The 23,391-nt window shown below is 45.8% G+C and overlaps 1 protein-coding gene across 7 annotated transcripts in view; it reads right to left on the bottom strand.

Moving 5' to 3' along the window:
* Window positions 1-10,685: 10,685 nt before the first annotated feature.
* Window positions 10,686-23,391, bottom strand: part of scube3 (signal peptide, CUB domain, EGF-like 3) — a 167,101-nt gene continuing 154,395 nt past the window's right edge. For all 7 annotated transcript variants that reach the window (XM_077218590.1, XM_077218589.1, XM_077218591.1 and 4 more), the window contains 4 exons: window positions 18,396-18,593; window positions 13,361-13,513; window positions 13,199-13,278; window positions 10,686-11,312 (listed from right to left, as the gene is read on the bottom strand). In XM_077218590.1, the coding sequence (XP_077074705.1) occupies window positions 11,160-11,312; window positions 13,199-13,278; window positions 13,361-13,513; window positions 18,396-18,593 (584 nt within the window). In that variant the 3' untranslated portion in view covers window positions 10,686-11,159. The remainder of the gene's footprint in view (window positions 11,313-13,198; window positions 13,279-13,360; window positions 13,514-18,395; window positions 18,594-23,391) is intronic.

Here is a 23,391-nt window from a genome sequence, read left to right as displayed (position 1 = left end):
TGCTTGGTTATATAATCAGCACAAAATGAGCATAAAGCAAAAAAAAAGGTAATAACACTTCACAATAAGGTTCCATTTGTTAGATTAGTTACCATGAATGAACAATAAAAAAAAATTTTTTAAAGCATGTTGATCTTACTTAAAGTTAATTTCAACATTTACTAATACTTTGATAAAATTAAAAGTCGTACCTGTTAATATTATTTAATGGACCTGAACTGACATGACCAATGAATAAATATACTTTACTTTTATTTATTACATTAACGAATATTAATAAATACTGCAGCAAATGTTAGTTCACGTCAGTTAATGCATTAACTAACATAAACAACATTGTGAAATATTACAAGAATATATATAGCCTGTATATTCCAGCTGCCTGTAGTGTTGCGGTCACTACCCCAAAATCTAATGTAAAAAAAGGGATATTGTTTTTTGTTGGTTCTTTTTTACAATACAGAAATAGATATTTTGCATTGTTTACTAACCCGCACACTAAATAACGCTTTGCGCATGCAGGATTCAGTTTCTTTCTCTGAGTGAAAGAAACGGGAACAGAAGGAGAGCGCGTCTGATATACCTGTTCTACAAAAACAGATTTTGAGGAATGAATGATTTTTTTAACGTTTAATGTTCTGTAACTGTGATTTTGATCGCATCTGACATTAATCACAGATGTGGACAATGCGTAATCGCGGACTGTTCATCTGGAGCACCTGGCATTAGGAATAGGATGTGCTTTTGTGAACAACATAGTTGAAATAAGGCTGCTGGAAGATGTGTTAGTGAGGCCAGCAGAGGGTGCTGCTCTTCTGTGCTGTAAAAATACACATCTGTGGTTAATATAAAGAGTCTCTTTTAGTGTAACCCTGGTGTAAAAAAAGAGAACAGAATAAAAGATGAGCAGAAACACAAGAACTACGTCTGACTTCCGGCCACAGCCTTAGATAAAATCAACTGAAGATAAAAGAAGACAATAAATCTCTCAAGATCTGATTAAACAACTCCAAAAACAGCATTCCCATCTCCCATTGAACAAGCCAGATTGGCTTTATTTCTGTCAGACGTCTACAGAAGCTCATATTGAGTTCACAGGTTAGATGTTTAATTGAAAATGTTTTGTTTGAAATCACCATTATGGTGATCGGTGTCTGCCTTAGTTGGGCTCTTGACCTTTGATTTTTCTTAAGTTAGTTTTTTTTTTTTTTTAACAATTGCAATAGTGTTTACTAATAGCATTATAAATCTCCAAGAAGTTTACTATGAAGGAGCAGAAATAGAAAGACATGACAATGGCAGAAAGTAATATTTTATTTATGTAAGGGCATCTTTTATATTATTATTAAGTACTGAAGATCAGGATCACAGATACCAATACTAATAGTGATGCCTCTATTTCATGGATTTGTTTTTCAATTTCCTTAAAAAACTGAAATTATAACAACTTTTAATTTAAGTGAACATGAACAATGTTAACATAAACCCATTATAATAGGCTAAATGTCACATTTAGCTACATCTTGTTTGCCAGTTCATTTTCCCCACTTTAATTTTTTACACATTCTTTTTCACAAGTAATACAACTACTAATTAAAAGATTTGGGATTAATCGTGAGTCGCAAATACTCATACTTTTCCTGCACTTACACCTGTGTGTGTTCATCATTGATGCGCATTACTGACAGACAAAACAAGGCATCCAGACGGAGTGCATTTTGGCATGTTGCACCCAGCATGCATTACGGCATGAACTTTTTGTTGATTGTCACCATTGTTGAGAGTTGTATGCTGATTTTTGATATATGTTTATAAACAATATAGTAGTTCAAAACTTTTTTTTGTGTGTTTTTTTTTTAAATTCTGCTGCATCACTGGGTTGGTAATACATAATTTAAATGTATTAATGACTCTTCAAGATGGTTATATTTACCATCAATCGTTAGCCAACATCACTGTCAATAATTTATTATATTTAATTTATATTTATAAATGTTTGCTCCGAATAATATTATTACACTGATAAATAAATATCCTGTGTATTAAGTTTAACTCCAAAATAATAAAATTATTCTGAAATAATGAAGGCACAAGTTTAGCTATAGTTGACTTAATATAGTTTACTTTTCATCTAACTTTGGTGTTTTTTTTTCTGCACCTGTGAATTAAGAAATCGAAATAGACAACTTTAAGAACACAAATTTCTTTCATTTAAAAAGACAATACAAAATCCAGACATTTTTACATGAGCAAAAACAAATTTCAAGTGCAAATACCATTTCCCATTCCATGAATCATTGTGGCAAAGTCATTTCTTTTTCTCTAAAAAAAAGACATTTTGAAAAAGAAAAATGGGGGAAAGACAATAGAAAAAAACAAAGACAAAAAGATTAAACAGCAACATGGATTGATCATTTATCGATGTTTGAAATGGGTTTGGTAGAGCAAAGACAGGGGGAAATTATAAAAACAATAAAGCAGCAGTCACAGACCGCCAATGACACCGACTAGTTAAGAGTAGCAAATACTCTGCATTTCTTTTAGTGAACATACAACAAAACATTGACTACTTTGCCACAAACTTTTCATCTAGGCAATCATGACTATTTCACATAATGACCCATCCTTTTTATTTCACGGAGACATCCAACCTGCAGTGCTGCAACATGTTTAGTAGTATGAACTGGTTTCTGCAAGTGGGGCAATATTGACAGTTCACTTCTTCTTGGGTTAACCCAAGTTGTTGTTTCTTTTCTATTCTATCATATTTATACATTTAAACAATTATATTAGTGACCATTGCAATAGATGATAAAATGTACATAATACCTAAAATGTCAATAAATGCTTCATCAAATAACCCACACACACTCAGTTCGTTTCAATTCTGGAATTTAGGATCTAGTCTTGAGGGTTAGACTTTTCTGCACTTGAAAAAAATGGCCTGGGACATTCTTGTGTGTTTGAATACAGATTAACTTTAAAAAAGGTTGGGTCAAGGGTTACAAATAGACACGTTTGACCACATGTGGAGCCAGCTTTTCAGTCAACACCACAACATTGTCTTTTTTATTTTTCCCAGCACAGAAATAGTCCCAAAATATTCTACGCAAGTATGTAAATGTCCAAGTACTGTATGTGTCGCATCAGATCTACCTTCTTTTATGGTAAGTTTCAGCTACTGAGATCTTGTTTAGCAAGTTAAAGTTGACATGTATAGCTAGCTTCCTGGTTTAGAACAAACAAATGAATGTAACTATCGTCTCCTTGAGTCCCGAGGCTTGTTACCATCGCGGGAATGCGTGTTTATGTACATTGGACGAGCGTTTGCGTACTTGCGTAGAGCGTTTCTGGCCTTGATGCTCGATGTCTGAACATACCCTCTTTTGTGTCCGCATTTGAAAGGGAGGATAGTACAGCGGAAAGTTTCTAAATACAAGTTTGGGAGAACAACTTGTGTTTGGACTTATCTCTCAGACTCCAATTAGTCTACGTTTATTTCATATTTACAATATACAAAAAAAAAAAGAGACGACAGTAAACTACCATTTTGACCAGTCCTTTTCTGTTTACATATAAAAACTGGGTATGGTTTGACCTTCTCGAAGTTTGGTTCTTTTCGCATAGTCACACTTTATGTGAAGGGCTCTACCTATGAACACATTCATGATGAATACTAATTCATAATTAATACAGGAAACACTCATAAATGTCGACATCCACAGGCTTATCCTGACACTTTTGCACTTCAGGCACTTGCAAGCAAATCTATCCGCGGTCCGGTGAAACCCAACACTTGTAACCTGAATGCTGCTTCTCTTTGGGTCCTTCTATAATGTGCAAAACAAACTCAAAACACTGTAATTTCCTCTTGCTCGTGCCTGAAATGTGTCGTGACTGAAAAGTACATCCACGTCAACCCTGTGCTTTACGTTTATCAGTGATTCATGTCTGCACTATGAAATAATTTCTTCCAACCTGTGAAAGAGTTCGGCCCCTCGACTGCTCTTCTCTGTGGGACATTTCTTGAATTGCAATAGGCAAAACCGAAGGCTTAAAGTGACGTTTCTGAAGAAGCAGCAATTGCATGTCCTGCAAAAAACTCACAGAACTGAGTGTTAACAGTCCACTGTTCTTAAAATCCCAACCGACCTTCTCATCACCCGAGCCTTTCCAATAACGCACAATTTGTTAAATTAACTTGAATATTAGGAAATAGACGAATATGCAGTTGACAATAATACAATCTGAACTGGCAGACCATAACGAAACATTACTGTTCCCTTTCGTTGTCACTCCGAGTTACGTCGGATGACGACGAATGGGGTTTCGCTTAGAAAGCCTATCAACTTCGAGTATTACAAAACGAGCCAATGGCAAAGAAATGCCATGGGTCTGCGGAATTTGCATGGCGTAACTCCGCCCCACCTCGTGGGTATAAAAGGAGGAAGCCGGCAGCAAGCAGATATGTTTTCGCTTCGGAGCCAAGTGTATTCTTCTCTCCACAAGCCATCTCTGAATTGTCAGCTTTACAAACGAGTACCTCGAGTGTTGGTGTGACGGCGATCTACGGCGAGAGCGTGCTTCCTGCTGATCTGTTGCAGTGGTCTGCCAGTCGGTGCGTTTCTCCCCGGGTGCTTCAACACTTGAGTTTTCTCTCACTAAAAGAGCTTACACGTGGCACGTCTTTTTAAAGACGGCTCGCCCGTGCATTTCTGGTTGCAGCGGACTGGTATCGGACTCTGATGGGCACGAGCGCTGTCTAGTGTGTTTGGGCTTTGATCATGCTTGAACAGCGCTCGTGGGTGACTCATGTTCTCGCTGGGAACGTGATCATCGCGTCATATATAGGTCGAGACTCGGTGAACTCGCAAGAGTGAGAGTCCCCTCATCCACCCCCCGATCTTCGGCTGGTGGCCAGGGTGACCTGAGGGTTACGGTCTGGATCTAGGCGCCGACTATGTGTCCGTGACCCCAGCCCCCCTCTTCAATGACGGTGCCCGCTAGTGAACTGCTGATTCCCGCGAGTCTACCCTCTGGTGGCCCGCGTGTTTCAGTTGAAGCTACAGAGGAAGATGCCATGTCTGTTGCAGCATCACTAGGTGGGTTTGAGTCTTCTGGAAGTGAGGGCTCGTCACAGCTGCCACCTTCCGGTGTGCATACGGCTGTGCCTGAGTCTGATCCGGAGATGACGACCATGCTTTCCTGGGACGATGGGTTTTGGGTAAGGCCGCCGACCCTCGTCCACGGCAAACCCCAATACCTCTCTTCCCGGACGTGCATGATGAGATCTCGAAGTCCAAGAAGACCCCCTTGTCTTCTCGGGACCGCTCGCTGATCTCATCCGCCTTTCCTCCCCTCGATGGGGCCGCTGCCCATGGGTACACTGGGGTTCCCCCGGCTGAACGCTCTGTTGCGATGCTATGTGTCCTCAGAGTGCTTCTTCTCGGCGCAATCCTAAGCACCCGCCCGTGGCATGTAGTTTTTCGTCTACGCTTGTGGCGAGATCCTATAGCGCCACGGGACTGGCAGCCGCCTCACTGCATGCCATGGTCATTCTGCTGGTCCACCTGACCCAGATGCTCATGGACCTGCACGAGGGCGGGACTGACCCAGGGCTCTTCACTGAGCTGCGCACCGCCACTGACCTTGCTCTCTGAGCGACGAAAGTGGCCGTACGCTCCCTGGGTCAGGTGATGCTCACCAGTCTGTGGCTGAACCTGTCTGATGTGCTGGATGTCGCGCGGACCCGTCTGTCCGACATTCCCATATCCCAGGTCGGCCTCTTCGGCGGTGCGGTTGAGGGCTTGCCCAACAGCTCTCAGCCGCCCATGAGCAGAGTGAGGTTGATTCTGCCCCGACGGCCCCGCCGTCCGCTCAGATCCCTCGTCTGCCCACCGCCGAAGGCGCCCTCCCGCGGCTCCCACCCCGCCCGTTCACGGGCCGGCTCTGGGGGCCACGGGCGGACGCCACAGCCCTCTCCAGCCCCGCCCCCCGCTACACGCCGGGTTAAGCGGCGCTCGTGAGACGGGCACCTCGGCGATGGAGCAGACTGAGGTTGATTCTGTCCCGACGGCCCCGCCGTCCGCTCAGATCCCTCGGTCTGCCCACTGCCGAGGGCGCCCCCCCGCGGCTCCCACCCCGCCCGTTCACCCGGGTCGGCTCTGGAGGCCGCGGTCGGACGCCACAGTCCTCTCCAGCCCCGCACCCCGCTACACGCCGGGTTAAGCGGCGCTCTTGAGTTGGGCTCCTCAGAGATGGGACTCAGTTCTTTCCAGGAGTTGGTAGCAGGACCACTCCTTTCCCCGGGGAGGGCCGGGGAAGAATCCTTATTCTGCAAAGAGCTGATTCTCCCGTCTCTGAGCACAGAGTTCTCGGACGTCACAGAGCGCCGCCCACAAGCCGTGCTCTCCTCGTCCCCCTCTGTCCCAGAGGTGGTTGACATGGCGTGCCGTCCACGGACCGCTTCGCCGCTGTCCCCCTCTGTCGCCAGACCCCTGGCAGAGCAGGCCCCCGCGGGACGACCAGCCTGGTCCTCCCCTGGCCCCCTCTGCCAGGGCGCGGTTGCTAACTGTGCCCCCTCTCCGGGCCGCTATGCCGTCCACATCTGGGCCAGTTACTCCGCTTCGCTGCCCCTCCGGGGGGACGCCTGTGGCTCGCATGATCCCGTTTGTTCAGTTCCTGGGAGCCTGGCTAGAGCTTCCCCGTCTGTCCCACTGGATCGTGCGTACCGTCAGGCTCGGCTATGCGATTCAGTTCGCACGGTCTCCTCCCTGCTTCAGGGGAGTCCACTCCACTTTGGTCGGTGGCAATGCCCCTATCATGAGAGCAGAGATTGCCACCCTGCTGGCGAAGGGTGCAATCGAGACTGTCCCTCCAGCCGAGATGAGGTCCGGCTTCTACAGCCCCTACTTCATTGTCCCCAAGAAAACCGGTGGGTTACGGCCAATCCTGGACTTGCGCGTGCTGAACCGCTCCCTTCATCGGATGCCGTTCAAGATGCTCACCGCCAAACGCGTTTTCGAATGCATACGGCCCCAGGATTGGTTTGCAGCGATCGACCTGAAGGACGCCTACTTTCATGTCTCCATTCTTCCTCGACACAGACCGTTCCTCCGGTTTGCTTTCGAGGGGCAGGCATACCAGTACGCGGTTGTCCCTTCGGGCTAGGCCTGTCTCCTCGAATCTTCACGAAGGTCGTCGAGGCGGCCCTTGTTCCCCTTCGAGAACAAGGGGTTCGCATCCTGAGTTATATCGACGACTGGCTGATCCTAGCTCACTCTCGAGATCAGGTTTGCGAACACAGGGACCTAGTGCTTCGGCACCTAGCCCGTCTGGGCCTTCGGGTCAACTGGGAGAAGAGCAAACTTTGCCCCGTGCAGAGGATCTCTTTTCTCGGTATGGACATCGACTCGGTCGCCATGTCCGCGCAGCTTACGAGCGAGCGCGCGCAGTCACTGCTGACTTGCCTAAGACAATTCGAGGGCAAGAGTGCGGTTCCACTGAAACTTTTTCAGAGGCTCCTGGGGCATATGGCATCTGCAGCCGCGGTCACGCCGCTCGGATTGCTTCATATGAGACCGCTTCAGCTTTGGCTTCGCGACCGAGTCCCGAGGTGGGCATGGCAACACGGCACGTTCCGAGTACCAGTTACTCCGACCTGCCGTCAGTTCTTCACCCCGTGGGCGAACCTCGGTTTTCTCAGGGCCGGTGTCCCCCTGGCACGAGCTTCCCGGCATGTTGTTGTCTCAACAGATGCCTCCACCACGGGCTGGGGCGCCATGTGCAATGGACATGCTGCTGCGGGCTCCTGGACAGGACCCCAGCGGCTGTGGCATGTCAATTGCCTCGAGTTGTTGGCAGTACGCCTTGCCCTGCACCGCTTCCGGGCGTTGCTCAGGGGTCAACACGTACTAGTCCGTTCAGACAATACCGCCACTGTGGCGTACATCAACCATCAAGGTGGTCTACGCTCCCGCCGTATGTCACAACTCGCTCGCCACCTCCTCCTATGGAGTCAGAAGCATCTGAGGTCGCTTCGAGCCATCTTCATTCCCGGAGCGCTGAACTGTGCAGCCGACGAGCTCTCACGGCTTCAGCCCCTCCCTGGAGAATGGCGACTCCATCCCCAGTCGGTTCAGCTGATTTGGGACCAGTTCGGGGACGCGCAGATAGATCTGTTTGCCTCTCACGACTCGACCCATTGCGCCCAGTTCTATTCCCTGACCGAGGGCACGCTCGGCACGGATGCTCTGGCGCACAGCTGGCCGCAGGGCCGCAAGTATGCGTTTCCCCCAGTGAGCCTTCTTGCGCACACTTTGCGCAAGGTCAGGGAGGACGAGGAGCAGGTCATTCTGGTTGCCCCTTACTGGCCCAACCGGACCTGGTTCCCCGAACTAGTACACCTCGCGACAGCACCTCCCTGGCCGATCCCTCTGAGGAAGAACCTTCTTTCTCAGGGACGGGGCACCCTATGGCACCCTCGTCCCGATCTTTGGAACCTCCACGTGTGGCTCCTGGATGGGACGAGGCAGGTTTGAGTACCCTACCACCAGCGGTGGTGGCTACCATCACTTCCGCTAGAGCGCCGTCCACGAGACACGTCTATGCGTTGAAGTGGAACCTCTTCGTCAACTGGTGCTCTTCTCACCGAGAAGACCCCCGGAGATGCTCGACAGTGTTTTGCTTTCCTTCCTTCAACAGGGGCTGGAGCGAAGGCTGTCTCCCTCCACCCTGAAGGTCTATGTTGCCGCCATTGCCGCACATCATGACCTCATCGAAGGTAAGTCGGTGGGGAAGCACGACCTGATCATCAGGTTCCTGAGAGGAGCGAGGAGACTGAATCCTCCTCGTCCTCCTCTCGTTCCCTCTTGGGACCTCTCAGTGGTTCTAACTGCCCTGAAGAGTACTCCCTTTGAGCCCCTGCAATCAGTCGAGCTTAAGTTCCTGTCTATGAAGACAGCGCTCCTGGTTGCACTGGCCTCCATCAAGAGGGTTGGGGACCTGCACGCATTCTCCGTTGACGAAGCGTGCCTGGAATTTGGGCCGGCTTCCTCTCACGTGATCCTGAGACCCCGGCCTGGATATGTGCCCAAGGTTCCTACCACTCCCTTTCGGGACCAGGTGGTGAACCTGCAAGCGCTGCCCTCGGAGGAGGCAGACCCAGCCTTGGCACTGCTCTGTCCAGTACGCGCTCTCCGCGCCTATGTAGACAGAACGCAGTGTTTCAGGACCTCAGACCAGCTCTTTGTCTGTTATGGTGGGAAGCTGAAGGGAAAGGCTCTCTCCAAGCAAAGGTTGTCTCACTGGATAGTGGACACCATTGCTTTGGCTTACCAGCAGCAAGGTCGACCGTGCCCCCTTGGTGTGACTGCCCACTCCACCCGGAGTGTGGCGTCCTCTTGGGCTCTAGCGCATGGCGCCTCGCTAACAGACATCTGCAGAGCTGCAGGCTGGGCGACACCTAACACATTCGCCAGATTCTATAATCTCCGAGTGGAGCCTGTGTCCTCTCGTGTACTCGCTTCAACCAGCTAGTACCGGACCCGCTCAGGTGTCTTCGCTTGCTCGCCATTCCACTCCACGGACTGGATACGTGCGATACTTTCCTCAGGTGAGCTTCTCCGAAAGCCCTGAGCTCCTCCAGCACTCCTGACGTCGGCGCCAGTGTCTATTGCCTGTGCGTCGGCTAGGTGCCTCCCGTGTGCATGGTCCCTCCTCTGAGCGACCCCCACATGTGTATTTCCACTGTAAGCCTCTCTGAGCGTGTGTCTTTCCCTTGGCAAGCCACCTTGCCACCCCTGGGGTTGAAATATTCCACCTGCGGCTGGACACCCCAGTGTTTTCCATATGCTTCCTTCGGGTCATATGTGTATTCTCAAGTCCCCCCCCTCCGGGCTGGCATTAATTGCATACTTCCCCTAAGCTTGGGATATGCTTCCCAGTGTACCTTGGTATTCCTGTGTTATATGGAGTCCTTTGTCCAGGCTGACAGGGATCTCGATTTACGCAGGGCACTGGAAGACAGCTGAGAAGGTGGCGTGATTAGACTGGTAACCCCATTCGTCGTCATCCGACGTAACTCGGAGTGACAACGAAAGGGAACGTCTACGGTTACGTATGTAACCCTCGTTCCCTGAGTAGGGAACGGAGACGTTACGTCTGCCTGCCACTTTCCGCTGTACCGCGGGGATCGCCTGAGCTCAGTCTTGGCTCCTCAGCGAAGAAACATATCTGCTTGCTGCCGGCTTCCTCCTTTTATACCCACGAGGTGGGGCGGAGTTACGCCATGCAAATTCCGCAGACCCATGGCATTTCTTTGCCATTGGCTCGTTTTGTAATACTCGAAGTTGATAGGCTTTCTAAGCGAAACCCCATTCGTCGTCATCCGACGTAACGTCTCCGTTCCCTACTCAGGGAACGAGGGTTACATACGTAACCGTAGACGTTTTAACAGCATGACCTTTAGAGATTACATGTATGCTCTAGGAGCTCAAATATAATGTTTTAACATTGTGAAATGCTTGATATGAATTAGATCTTACCAAGAGCACACTAAAAGTACAGATATACAAAAGATTGTACATTTATTCTGAGAACTAGAAGAGTTTACGACGGCTGGAACTTGGGGAAAGCCTATTTTTTTTTAAAGCACGACCAGGGCTAGCTCCAGTTCAACAAGTAGATTTTCTTTTCTTTGACATGCGGCAACTTTCTTTTGTCTGTACAACACGCTCTTTAACTCAAATCATGTCTATGAAAACCAGGCGTGTGTTTAAACTCACACTGGGACCACCCAAACCATCGTCTTCCTCTACGGGACGCCTCAGGACGGAGCGGGCAAACGTTCATACAACCGAACAAAACCATCATCGACACAGCACAGAATGGTAACATAGAGAAAGGAAACACGTTCATTGTCTTGATACGACTGCGTTACATGTAGACTACACAGAAGCTTTTTTCCCCTCGGAGGTGACGGACAAGAAAAAGAAAAGAAAAAGGTAAAGTGAAGTGAAACATCTGAAATCTGCATAGTGTGGTTGTGTGTGTGCTGTTGAATATGTGTGTGCGTGTGTATTTCCTTTAAATGTGTGTAGGATCCCGTTGACTCGAGGCCAGGTGACTGGAGGTGTGTGGATGTGGACGGAGCTCTTGGATTATTTGTACGGGCGCAGGAAAGCGGAGACTTTGCTGTGGATGAGACGTATGAATGAACGCGGGAGCATCTCCGTGGAGTCCCGGGTGGAATACTTGTAGTAATTGTTTGGGTGAGCCAGCACGTCGAACAGAGTTTTAATCAGTTTTTTATCCTGATGGGAACAGAAAGGAGAAAAATCGAATGAGACTGGCATGAAATGGACATCATTTAAAAATCGAAATGCTTTCATCACGTACAGTCAGTGTTTAGAAATAAGCAGGTTAGCACGTTAAAAAATAAATACGACCTCACGTTGTGTCGACCACGTACACACTGATTCTGAAACTTCTTGCCTTCAAGTCTAGTCACCTTTATTTATATAGCGCTTTTTACAATACATAAAACAATACAAATTTAACAAAAATCATAAATAAATTCGGATCGTGTTCGATTACCTGCATTTTTCACATTCGTAGAAAGCATTTTGAGAAGTGTTTTGACAATTTAGAGCCACAGAATGACGAATACGGAAAAACATACGAAAATTTTGTTTTTCCGTATTCGTCATCCTAAAAATTCGTCACGCACAGAAACCTTGCTCACTGAGTCCAATGCGTGTATATTAAAACGTTGCACAAAAAATTCCAAAGCAATACAAAATGGAGTCTTCAAGCAGTGAAGATGATTTTGTTGTCCTCTCTCTTCTTAAAAAGAGAAAAAGAATGAGGAAATATTGGGTCTAACCAACAATCCTGAGATTGCGTAGAGAGGAAGGAGAGTTTGCTGCGGGATTATTCCAGGCGATTCAAAGTTTAATTCAGGATGTCACTGGCTCAGTTTGATGCTTTGCTAGCGATACTGGAGCCACATATTAAAAAGAAGACCACTAATTTACCTGAACCAATTGATTCTGAACAGTTCTGGATTTTGCCGTTCGCTTGTACGGTGGCTCTTAATTGTCAAAACACCTCTCAAAATGCTTGTGAAAAACACAAAACATTTAACCCAATCCGAATTTTTTTTTGAGGGACGGAAGTTTCGGAGGCAGTGTGTAGACGTGATTGACACAACGTGAGGTCGTGTTTATTTTTTTACGTGCGGAAATTTCGGACGAGAATTTAGTCTTCTGGTGTGAAATGCACTTTTTTTTTTAGTTTTTATCATATTTAGTCCCCCTTTCCTGTTTATGTTTAGTCAAGTTTTAGTCGACTAAATGTCTGAGCAATCTAGTCTAGTTTTAGTCAATGAAAACGTAGTCACATTTGCATAATGGTTAAATTGATAATTTATCAGTTTAATTGGTTAAACATGATTATTTTGCTTAATAATAACCACAATAATTGTTGTCAATTGAGAAATGTATTTTTACATTTCATCAGAATTGAAGAACTTTCACCTATAAGCACAAATCAAGAGAATGTCAACTCATACGCATTTATTTGACCTCATCTAGTTTTTCTGATTTATTATAGGCTATTTGTCACATAAATTAATAAATTCTCTACATTATGAAAACAACATCATGAAACAAGAAACTTCTCTCAAAAATGAAAACAGTGAAATTACTAATAGTAATTCAAATAATTCCAAATTTCATTGATGTTTTTCTAATATAGTGAGATTCGAGGATAGATTTATTACAATTGATCATTGAGAAGGTCTGATCTCAGATTTAATCGCAGCAAACACAGAAAGCGGCTCGTGAAGCAACACAGAAAATGTATCCTTTTAGGAGAAAAGCTCTGATTGGACTCTTGAAAACTGACGACTGCAAGCATGAAAGCTCATAGAGGCTTTAGTCTGTAATATTTTCTCGACCAAAACGAAGAGTTTTTGGTAAAGTGATATTGCATGTTGATATAGTCATTTATCGTTTAATGATGTTGGTCTCGTCTCCTCATCGTCTCAGTCATGGAAAAAAGGTCGTCATAGATTCCGTAAACAAAATGAACACTACTTGCAGCAACCCTTAACACTACTTAAGGGTTTTGAATAAAGAATAAACACATGTTCATTACTGTTACTGCCAAATCAGGCTTCACTAGTCACAAAACTAACCTTGAGTATTTCTTGATGGTTTTCAGAGGCATAAAGTCTTCCATCTCTTACAATGTCTTCAACCAGCTGCTCGTAGTCTTCTAAAGAAAGATAAAATCATGTGCATTTTAGTGACAATGAATGTCAAGAATGGACAGAAATCCACCTTAAAATCCATCTTACCATCATAAGTGACGTATGGAATCTGGAACCCGCGAGCGCTGTTTACATCGTTGGATTTGAAGTTGATCCAGAGGCGGCGAGACCGGGCCGTAAACGCGATCGGCCTCTCGTATGTCTGACATGTCTCATAGGTGGTGATGGAGGTTGCTGACCCTGAGAAGAAAATTGCTTAGTGTTTAAATCAAAGCTTAAGAAACTATCACCACTAACATGGAGAAATGAGTCCCGATTAGTCAATATTTCAAATGTCTTTTATACAAAGATTAGATTCTTCATGCATGATAACGCCGTTTCATTACTTTCAGTACAACATACTTAAAGAGTAAAATAGTTTTTGACACTTGATATAGAGTGCAACAGTTGAGGTCAGTAAGTAAAAACTCCATAGGGGAATTGATTTTTAACAATAATGTATAAACTTATAAAGACAGACCAACTCTGAGCTCCAAAATTGTTAATCGATGATATATGCTCTTGTTAAAGCCATCAGTTTGCATTATTTCAACGTATTTAATTTAACAGTGACATTCCTGGTGAAAAACTACATTACCCATAATGCTGTTAAGAAAATTCCACCAATCAGAAATTTGTGATTAAATTGTGATAAAATTAAATTAAAGAGGAAAGGAAACGGATATGAGTATGGAGAGTAATTCACAAAAGACTAGTTCAGGTTCTGCAGTCAGCAAAGTCATTGAACTCCAAGCTTGTGTCTGTGGCTGGAGCAAGGCGACAAAGGTCAGGGGGTTGAAGATTCATCAAGGGAAAAATAAATGCTTGAGGGAGAATTGCATTGATCAGTACTTCTTACGAAGTCAGTCAAGTCAGTTGAATGAAATCCAGCGACAGGAAGCAAACCACAGTTCGCAGGATATCAGTACCCCTGTCACAGAGGAGAGGAGGGTTTGCACTAGTGATCGACCGATATTGATTTTTTTATAACCGATACCGATACCGATTATTTGCATGTTTATGTGCCCGATAACCGATATGCAGAACCGATATTTATTTACTGTTAAACTTCTGTTTTTGACACAATTATTACAACACAAATGAACTGAACAAACCATTTTATTTATAACAATCACTCCCTCCTATATAATATATATATATATATATATATATATATATACATATATATATATATATATATATATCACTCCCTCCTATATAATATATAATATCCCTCCTATATAATATAAAAATATAAAACTTTATATTTATACACAAATAAATAGAGGGGTCTGAGTCCAAAAAATAAAGTGCCTTTGTTTAAAAATAAAAGCTTTGATGAGGTAAAAAATAAAGCACAAAAATTATTCTAACATACAAAATCTAAATTACATGAATTTTAGTAGCTATTTTAGTAGTGTAACTTAATACTCCCAGTTAAGCAGAACTAGGTTGTAGAGTAGAAAACAGTCTTTCAGCATTCTGCTCTGTTAGCCTGCTTTGTTTGTTTTCAGAAATGGTAAATAAATCAAATAACAATAAAAACATTTATATTATTACATTATATAATTTATATCTAAATTATACATATAATTTATAAGCATCAGCAGCAACAATGTTAACAATAGGCAAAATAAATGTTAAAAGTCTAATGTTTTCATATGGAGAAAATAATTGACAGGGGAGTCATATCACCTTTGCAGAAATGTAATTCATTTTAAACAGTTTTAGAAGGTTTATGTGCCGTTTAATAGGTTTAAACTAAGAGTGAGGAATAATTCACTGGGTAATATTAATTCACTGAATAACATTAGCTGGAATATAACATTGTCAGGAAAGTAACAAACAAAACAGCATATACATCATTGCATTTTCCAACTAGTATGTTATTAATTATTAATAATATTTTTGTAGGTCTAGATCATGAAATGCTTTCTGACAAAGTGCTGTTTATCTATGCGCATTTTCACAGAACTATATATAGGCTACTCAACCGCGATCGCGCGTGCAGATAATAAATAATTAATTTCCACAAAGCAGTATATTTAGATGTGTATTAGCGAAATAATTGCTATGTAGTAAATGATAATATAATCTAGGTTGTTTAAACAAGATAATCTTGTCAAAAGATTCATTCAGTGGCCGTGCTTGAGCATTCCTGATCATCAACCCAGTGAGTGCTCAGCAATATGAACAAACTTTTTTTCGAGACTAATGGTGAGCAAATACAACAGATAAAGAATTAAATTCAGCACTTTTATTTTCAACATGCACTCATTCATGTCTGTTTTATTTAATTCATGTAAAGTTACGTCTTTATTGGGGCAGGACATGACGGATTATGCTACGTGACTCCATGAGTTCATCTCAATTTGTTAGAACCAAGCTGCATAAACTATATCAGGCATTTATGTCTCATACCTCATTTCTGCATGCCTGTTATGTTAAATAAAGTTGAATAATTAAAGCAAAGCAAGTAGAACATATACTTTACGTGTGCACAGAGTTGTTGTTGACTGATCTCCTCAGACGCGGGCTGCAATGGCGGAATTTTCAAAACGGCCACAAGATGGCGCCGTTTATCGGCAAATCCGATATTACAAAACCGATACCCGATTATGGGAAAATGCTTAAATATCGGTAAAAATATTGGTAAACTGATACATCGGTCGATCACTAGTTTGCACAGTTAGTGATGAACACATTGATACTTGTGAACCCGGTCGAAAGAGAGAAAAGAACCTCAACGGACATAGGCCTGGGTTAGATGGCCAAGAGCTTGTGAGAAAACTGCATGGGACACGGTAAACACAGATCTATGCTTTGCATAGGAAAGATTAACTGGTACAGTTGAAAAGAAGCTGGATATATTTGGGGACATCATTTACGCATATGGAAGTGAGAGGTTTGGTGTGGAAAAAAGGAAGGAAAAGGTACAAACTACTCCTGGAATGTCTAGACGGCAGCAGAAAATTGAAGGGTTAGTTAGAGAAAGGAGACAGCTGAGGAAGCAATGGAAAAGAGCAGAACAAAGTTAGAAGGAGGGACTCAATCTCTTACAAAGGGCCATAAAAGATAAGCTTGCAACATTACGTAGAGCTGAGCGCCTACGGAAACGCTACAAAAAGAAGGAGTGTGCGAGGGCTAATTTTTATAAAGACCCATTCAAATTCATAAAGAAGTTATTCACCAGTGGGAAGAATGGCACTTTTAAAGCATCTAGGGTTGAGCTAGAGAGATATCTGGAGCAAACGCATACAGATGCAAAAAGGCATGAGCCTATGTCAATTCCGTCAGATATCCCACCTATCAATCCACCAGAATACCAAATGGAGGTCTGTGCACCTAAGTGGAAAGAGATAGAACAGGCTGTGAGAAAGGCAAGGGCTTCATCATCTCCAGGGCCTAATGGAGTTCCGTACAGAGTGTACAAGAGTGCTTCAGGAGTTCTACGAATTCTGTGGAAATTGATAAAAGTGGCTTGGGAAAAGCAGGTTGTACCTAGAGCATGGCGTCGAGCAGGTGGAGTCTTTATACCCAAAGAAAAAGATGCTACAAGCATCAGTCAGTTTCGCCCTATTTCACTATTAAACGTCGAAGGTAAGATTTTCTTCAGCATTATTGCTCAGAGATTGTCAACCTACCTATTAAAGAATGGCTTCATTGACACTTCAGGTCAAAAAGTGGGCATTCCAGGGTTTATCAGGATGCTTAGAACACATCAATGTTATCTGGCAGTGAATTCAATCAGCTAAAAAGGAGAAGGAGCTCCATGTGACATTCCTGGATTTGGCTAATGCATATGGTTCAGTGCCACGTGAGCTTCTTTGGGCAGCATTTGATTTTTTCAGGGTACTGATGTCGATAACAAATTTGGTGAAAGCCTATTTTGGAGATTTGCAATATAGTTTCTCAACTCCAGAATTCAGCACCGCATGGCAATGCTTAGAGGTTGGAATAATGGCAGGATGCACAATTTCTCCACTGGCTTTTACCATGGCAATGGAAGTAATCATAAGGGCATCAAAATGGGTAGTAGGAGGAGAGCGCTTGGCTTCTGGGATGCGACTACTACCACCAATCAGAGCATACATGGATGACATGACAACCATGAGTACAACAGTAGCCTGCACTAATCGGTTATTGGGTAAGTTAACCGATAACATTGAATGGGCACGGATGCAATTTAAGCCCTCTAAATCAAGGAGCATCTCGATAATTAAAGGCAAGGTGATAGATAAAACATTCTTCATTAAACTGACTGCAAGCATGAAAGCTCATAGAGGCTTTAGTCTGTAATATTTTCTCGACCAAAACGAAGAGTTTTTGGTAAAGTGATATTGCATGTTGATATAGTCATTTATCGTTTAATGATGTTGGTCTTGTCTCCTCATCGTCTCAGTCATGGAAAAAAGGTCGTAATAGATTCCGTTAACAAAATGAACACTACTTGCAGCAACCCTAAACACTACTTAAGGGTTTTGAATAAAGAATAAACACATGTTCATTACTGTTACTGCCAAATCAGGCTTCACTAGTCACAAAACTAACCTTGAGTATTTCTTGATGGTTTTCAGAGGCATAAAGTCTTCCATCTCTTACAATGTCTAATAATGTACATTACCCATAATGCTGTTAAGAAAATTCCACCAATCAGAAATTTGTGGCAAGCAAATCTTGCCAAAAGTTTTTAGCTCCACCTACTCCCATGAAGCACCACAAATGACAATCAAGTCAGTGTTGATACACTCTCAAAACTTATAAATGTTTTTATCATTCGCAATGCATCATTGGAATTGTAGTTCTATCCTTCATTAAAGCTGTTAAGTTCGCAGTCTTGTACTTTTGTCTTTTTGCCCAGTTTTCAAATACTTTTTTTGCTTCAAATAAAAGTTAGTAATGTTGATTCTTTGGTTGAATTTGGTTGGTTTGGATCTTAGCTCATAATGCTTTTACAAACACATTTAAAATCTCTATGGGGAAAATGAATGGAAAAAATACTTCCGTAACCAACGTCACAGAAAAAGTGTGCAGGCACTAATGCACTAATGCAGGCTAAACCTGGGAAATAACAAAAACGTACAGTTCTTCCTCATGACTAGGACGTCTCCGCACTCATCCTCAGATGGGAGGAAGATCTCTGGGACCACGATCAAAATCTTGCGTTTGTGTGGAGGGTTGATGGTCCAGACACACTCTACATTGGCTGGGTAGTTTCCTGGATAGTTTGGGGACTCTATGTATCCGATGAACTCGCCTATTTCACCCCCACATTCCCGATCTGAACACACCAACAAACAAACAAAAAGATCACGTTACAGTAAATTTCTCATTAAGAACATTTACATGACTTTAATAGTCAAGTCAAGTCAAGTCAAATATATTTATATAGCGCTTTTCACAATACAGATTGTATCAAAGCTGCTTCACAGTATAGTAATAGACCTGGTAACTTTTTATTAGAGATGCACCGATATGAACATTTTGGCTGATACCGATACCAATAATTCTTTATATTTGAAAGCTGATAACCTATATATTATGGCCAAAAATCTAAATCCAAATTTTTATATAATTTTTGAGAGCCTGATTACAAAACTAAAAGTCTCACCATTAAAATCCATGGCACACAATTTTGATGTTCTAATTATAATTTTTTTCCCGCCTATATCACAGACTTGTGCTGCACATGTTGTATTTAAGTGTATTTTCCTTTTTTTTAAATGATTCCAATCATATTTCAAGAAATTCAAAACCATCATGGCGAATCTGTCGCATCTGAAGTGTCTCAGCTGAAGGAAATACTCCATTATTTATCGGCTTGAATATATCGGCCAAATTTTCTTATCGGCCTGATAACGATAACATTAAAAATGAACATATATCGGCCGATACCGATATGGTGGCTATACTTTTTATTCCTTAAATGCTTGGAATGGTTTATATTCCCTGGTATTTCAATGTTTATTTCAAGAGCATGATGAGTTTAAAACATTTCTTTTGTGACTTGAATTTCAACAGAACCATATGATAGACACTGAGCCTGTACGGAAATCGTCTCGGTTACGTATGTAACCCTCGTTTCCTGAGTACAGGGAATGGAGACGTGTCGTCGGGGGAGTTCCCTGACGAATTGGGATCACGCTAGGGAGACCAATTGCCTCCGCGTGAATTAAAACGAGCCAATGAAAATTGGCATGCAGGATTTGCATTCCGCGATCCGCCTACCAGCGCGGGTATAAAAGGCGGAAATAAACATTGCGCAATGCTTTTCGCTGAGGAGCCGAACGGTGTCCAGTCCTCCGCGAAGGTACAGCAACATGGCGAAGAGACGACACGTCTCCGTTCCCTGTACTCAGGGAACGAGGGTTACATACGTAGCCGAGACGTTCCCTTTCGTCCTGGGAACTCCGACATGTCGTCGGGGGAGATCCCTGACGAATTGGGATCCCTAATAAAACGCCATGGTGCTGGCCCCTTCCAGCGCCCGGCAAAGCTACCCTGCAGCAGTTTCTTGAAATAAGTTGCGGGAGCTAGCACGGGAAACACACTGCTGTTCCGCAAGACCCGCACAGTGGATATTGGATAACACTGGGAAAGCGTTCCCTCAAGAGAGAAGGGAACGCTGCGGAAGCCCCAGCCTGACTGAGGAAGGCCAGGAATACACATATGTACAAGCCCGAAGGAATAGTGAAACATATGGCAGTCCCTGAGGTAGTCCCAATCCAGGGGAAGTGGGAGCGTACTCAACAGGGACGACGAACAAGTCCGTCAAGGGGAAGACACGGCTGAACTGCACGTGGCATCATGGGTCACAATAGAAACCACTGGAGCACCCAGTCTACTAGCAACTCCTTACTAGAGGTAGCAGACCTGGTGCCGGGCGGTCTGCCACGCCCAGCACCGAGGGGTGAAGGGGGAACTCATGAGGCTCACCAACGTAGGGCGCCAACGGAGCAAGGAACGCACGTATCCGCTGCGAGGCGGAGTGGCGTAGCAAGCCGACACAACCTATTCCCTCGACCCACTGGCTGTAGCCAGAACTCGGGAGGAAACAGGTTCCACACGAAGGCTATAGAACCTAGCGAACGTGTTCGGTGTCGCCCAGCCCGCAGCTCTACAGATGTCTGTCAGCGAGGCGCCTTGAGCCAAAGCCCAGGAAGCGTAACACCTCTAGTGGAGTGAGCGCGCAACCTGGGAGGACAAGGCTCACCCAGAGACTCATATGCTCGGGTGATAGCATCCACTAACCATTGGGCTAACCTCTGCTTGGAGACGGCCTTCCCCTTCTGCTGGCCTCCGTAACAGACAAAGAGCTGATCTGAGGTTCTGAAGCTTTGCGTTCTGTCAATATAAACCCGCAGGGCACGGACGGGACAGAGAAAAGCCAGGGCTGGGTCTGCCTCCTCCTGGGGCAGCGCTTGCAGGTTCACTAACTGGTCCACGAAGGGAGTGGTAGGAACCTCGGGCACATATCCGAGCCGGGGTCTCAACACAACGTGAGAAAGGCCAGGTCAGAACTCTAGGCACGATTCGTCGACCGAAAAAGCCTGCAGATCCCCGACTCTCTTGAAGGAGGCCAATGCTAACAGGAGCGCTATCTTAATGGACAGGATATTAAGCTCTACTGTCAGCAAAGGCTGAAAGGAGGGACTTTGAAGAGCTCTAAGTACCAGAGCTAGGTCCCAAGAGGGTACAGAGTGCAAAACACGAGGTGGATTTAATGATGACCAGGCGTGCTTCCCCAGGGACTTACCTTCCACTGCATCGTGATGCGCGGCTATTGCGGCGACATACACTTTGAGGGTGGAGGGGGACAGCCTCCGCTCCAACCCATCCTGCAGGAAGGAAAGCACGACAACGATCGGTTAAGTCCGGGGGTCCTCCTGACGGGAGCAACCCCAATCGACGAACAGGTTCCACTTCAACGCGTAGAGGTGCCTCGTAGAGGGGGCCCTAGCGGAAGTGATGGTGTCTACCACTGCCTGTGGTAGACCACTTAGAACCTCCGGGTCCCGTCCAGGGACCAGACATGGAGTTTCCAGAGGTCTGGACGCGGGTGCCATAGAGTGCCCCGTCTCTGAGAAAGAAGGTCCTTCCTCAGAGGAATCGGCCAAGGAGGGGCTGTCGCGAGGAGCATGAGTTCCGTGAACCAAGTCCTGGTGGGCCAATACGGCGTCACTAGAAGGACCTGCTCCTCGTCCTCCCTGACCTTGCACAGAGTCTGTGCAAGAAGGCTCACTGAAGGTCCCGGGGCCAGCTGTGAGCCAGGGCGTCCGTGCCGAGGGTACCCTCGGTCAGGGAGTAAAACCACTGGCAATGGGTCGTGTCTGGAGACACAAACAGATCTACCTGTGCGGCTCCAAAGACACTCCAAATCAGCTGGACCGCCTGGGGATGGAGTCGCCATTCTCCTGGCAGGGGAGGCAAACGCGAGAGCTCGTCTGCCACACAGTTGAGCTCCCCTGGAATGAGAACGGCACGAAGCGACCTCAGATGCTTCTGACTCCATAGGAGGAGGTGGGAGGCGAGTCGCGACATGCGACGGGAGCGTAGACCACCTTGATGGTTGATATACGCAGCGGTCGGAGTGCTGTCCGTACGGACCAGTTCGTGCCTGTGTCTGAGAAACCCCTTGAGGCGACGCAGGGCTAGACGTACTGCTTGCAACTCTAGGCAGTTGATGTGCCAATGCAGTTGAGGCCCCGTCCACAGACCTGAAACTGCATGCCCTTTGTACGTGGCCGCCCACCCGGTGGAAGAGGCATCCGTGAAAACCACAGCATGCCTGGAAACCTGGACTAGGGGCACTCCGGCCCGTAGAAACGCAGGATCTGACCACGGGGAGAAGGTTTGGCGACAGTGCGGGGTCAATTTGACCCGGAACGTGCCGCTGTGCCACGCCCACCTCGGGACTCGATCGTAAAGCAGGCGCTGAAGCGGTCTCATATGTAACAGGCCGAGCGGCGTTACTGCGGCTGCCATATGCCCCAGGAGCCTCTGAAATTGTTTCAGTGGAACCGCTGTCCTGCCTCGAAAGGACCTGAGGCAGGTGAGCACTGACTGGACGTGCTCCTCCGTGAGGCACGCAGTCTGGGCGACCGAGTCCAGCTCCATACCGAGATAAGAGATCCTCTGCACGGGGCAGACTTTTCTCTTGTCCCAGTCAACCTGAAGCCCCAACCGGCTGAGGTGCCGGAGCACCATGTCCCTGTGATCGCACAACACATCTCACGAGTGAGCTAGAATGAGCCAGTCGTCGAGATAGTTGAGAATGCGAACGCCTTGTTCTCTCATGGGAACAATGGCCGCCTCCGCGACTTTCGTGAAGACACGAGGCGACAGGGCCAGCCCGAAGGGTAGGACCTTGTACTGATACGCTCGACCGTCGAAAGCAAACCGAAGAAACGGTCTGTGTCGAGGGAGAATCGAGACGTGAAAGTACGCGTCCTTCAGGTCAATCGCTGCAAACCAATCCTGGGGACAGATCCATTCGAAAATGCGCTTCTGCATGAGCTTTTTGAACGGGAGTGTGTGCAGGGCCCGATTCAAAACTCGCAGGTCCAGGATTGGCCGTAACCCACCGCCTTTGTTGGGTACAATGAAGTAGGTGCTGTAAAACCCGGACCTCATCTCGGCAAGAGGGACCGGCTCGATCGCGTCCTTCGACGCCCCTGAACTTGGGAGGCCGGCGTGCAAACTAAATTGCATAGCCGAACCGAATGGTGCCCGGAAGCGTTTTTTTTTTTTTTTTTAGCCAGGCTTCCAGATACGGTCTCAACAAACCCACCTGAACCACCGGCGTACCCGCGGAGGGGCAGCAAGGTGGAAGGCAGGGACCTGGCTCTGGTGGCATTGTAGCGACCAAGAGCGGGGTCTGGGCGTTTTAACTTGACACCAACCTGCTTCCACCTGTGGGCAGACGACAGAGAAGGCCCGTGGGCATTCTGCTGCGGGCTGCCTGGTGGCGAAGGGAGGGGGAAAGACGAAGAACGAGGCCCTGACTCCTCGTGTCCTGGTCTCTGCGCCTCCGGGCCCAGCTGCAGACCGGAGCGACGCAGCCAAGGCTGCGTCACTGC

The sequence above is a fragment of the Siphateles boraxobius genome, unplaced genomic scaffold (genome assembly GCF_051911475.1).
Source record: "Siphateles boraxobius isolate OS27281-9 unplaced genomic scaffold, OSU_SipBor_1 77, whole genome shotgun sequence".
NCBI classification, from domain to species: Eukaryota; Metazoa; Chordata; class Actinopteri; order Cypriniformes; family Leuciscidae; genus Siphateles; species Siphateles boraxobius.
This window is presented reverse-complemented; position numbering and strand designations above follow the sequence as displayed.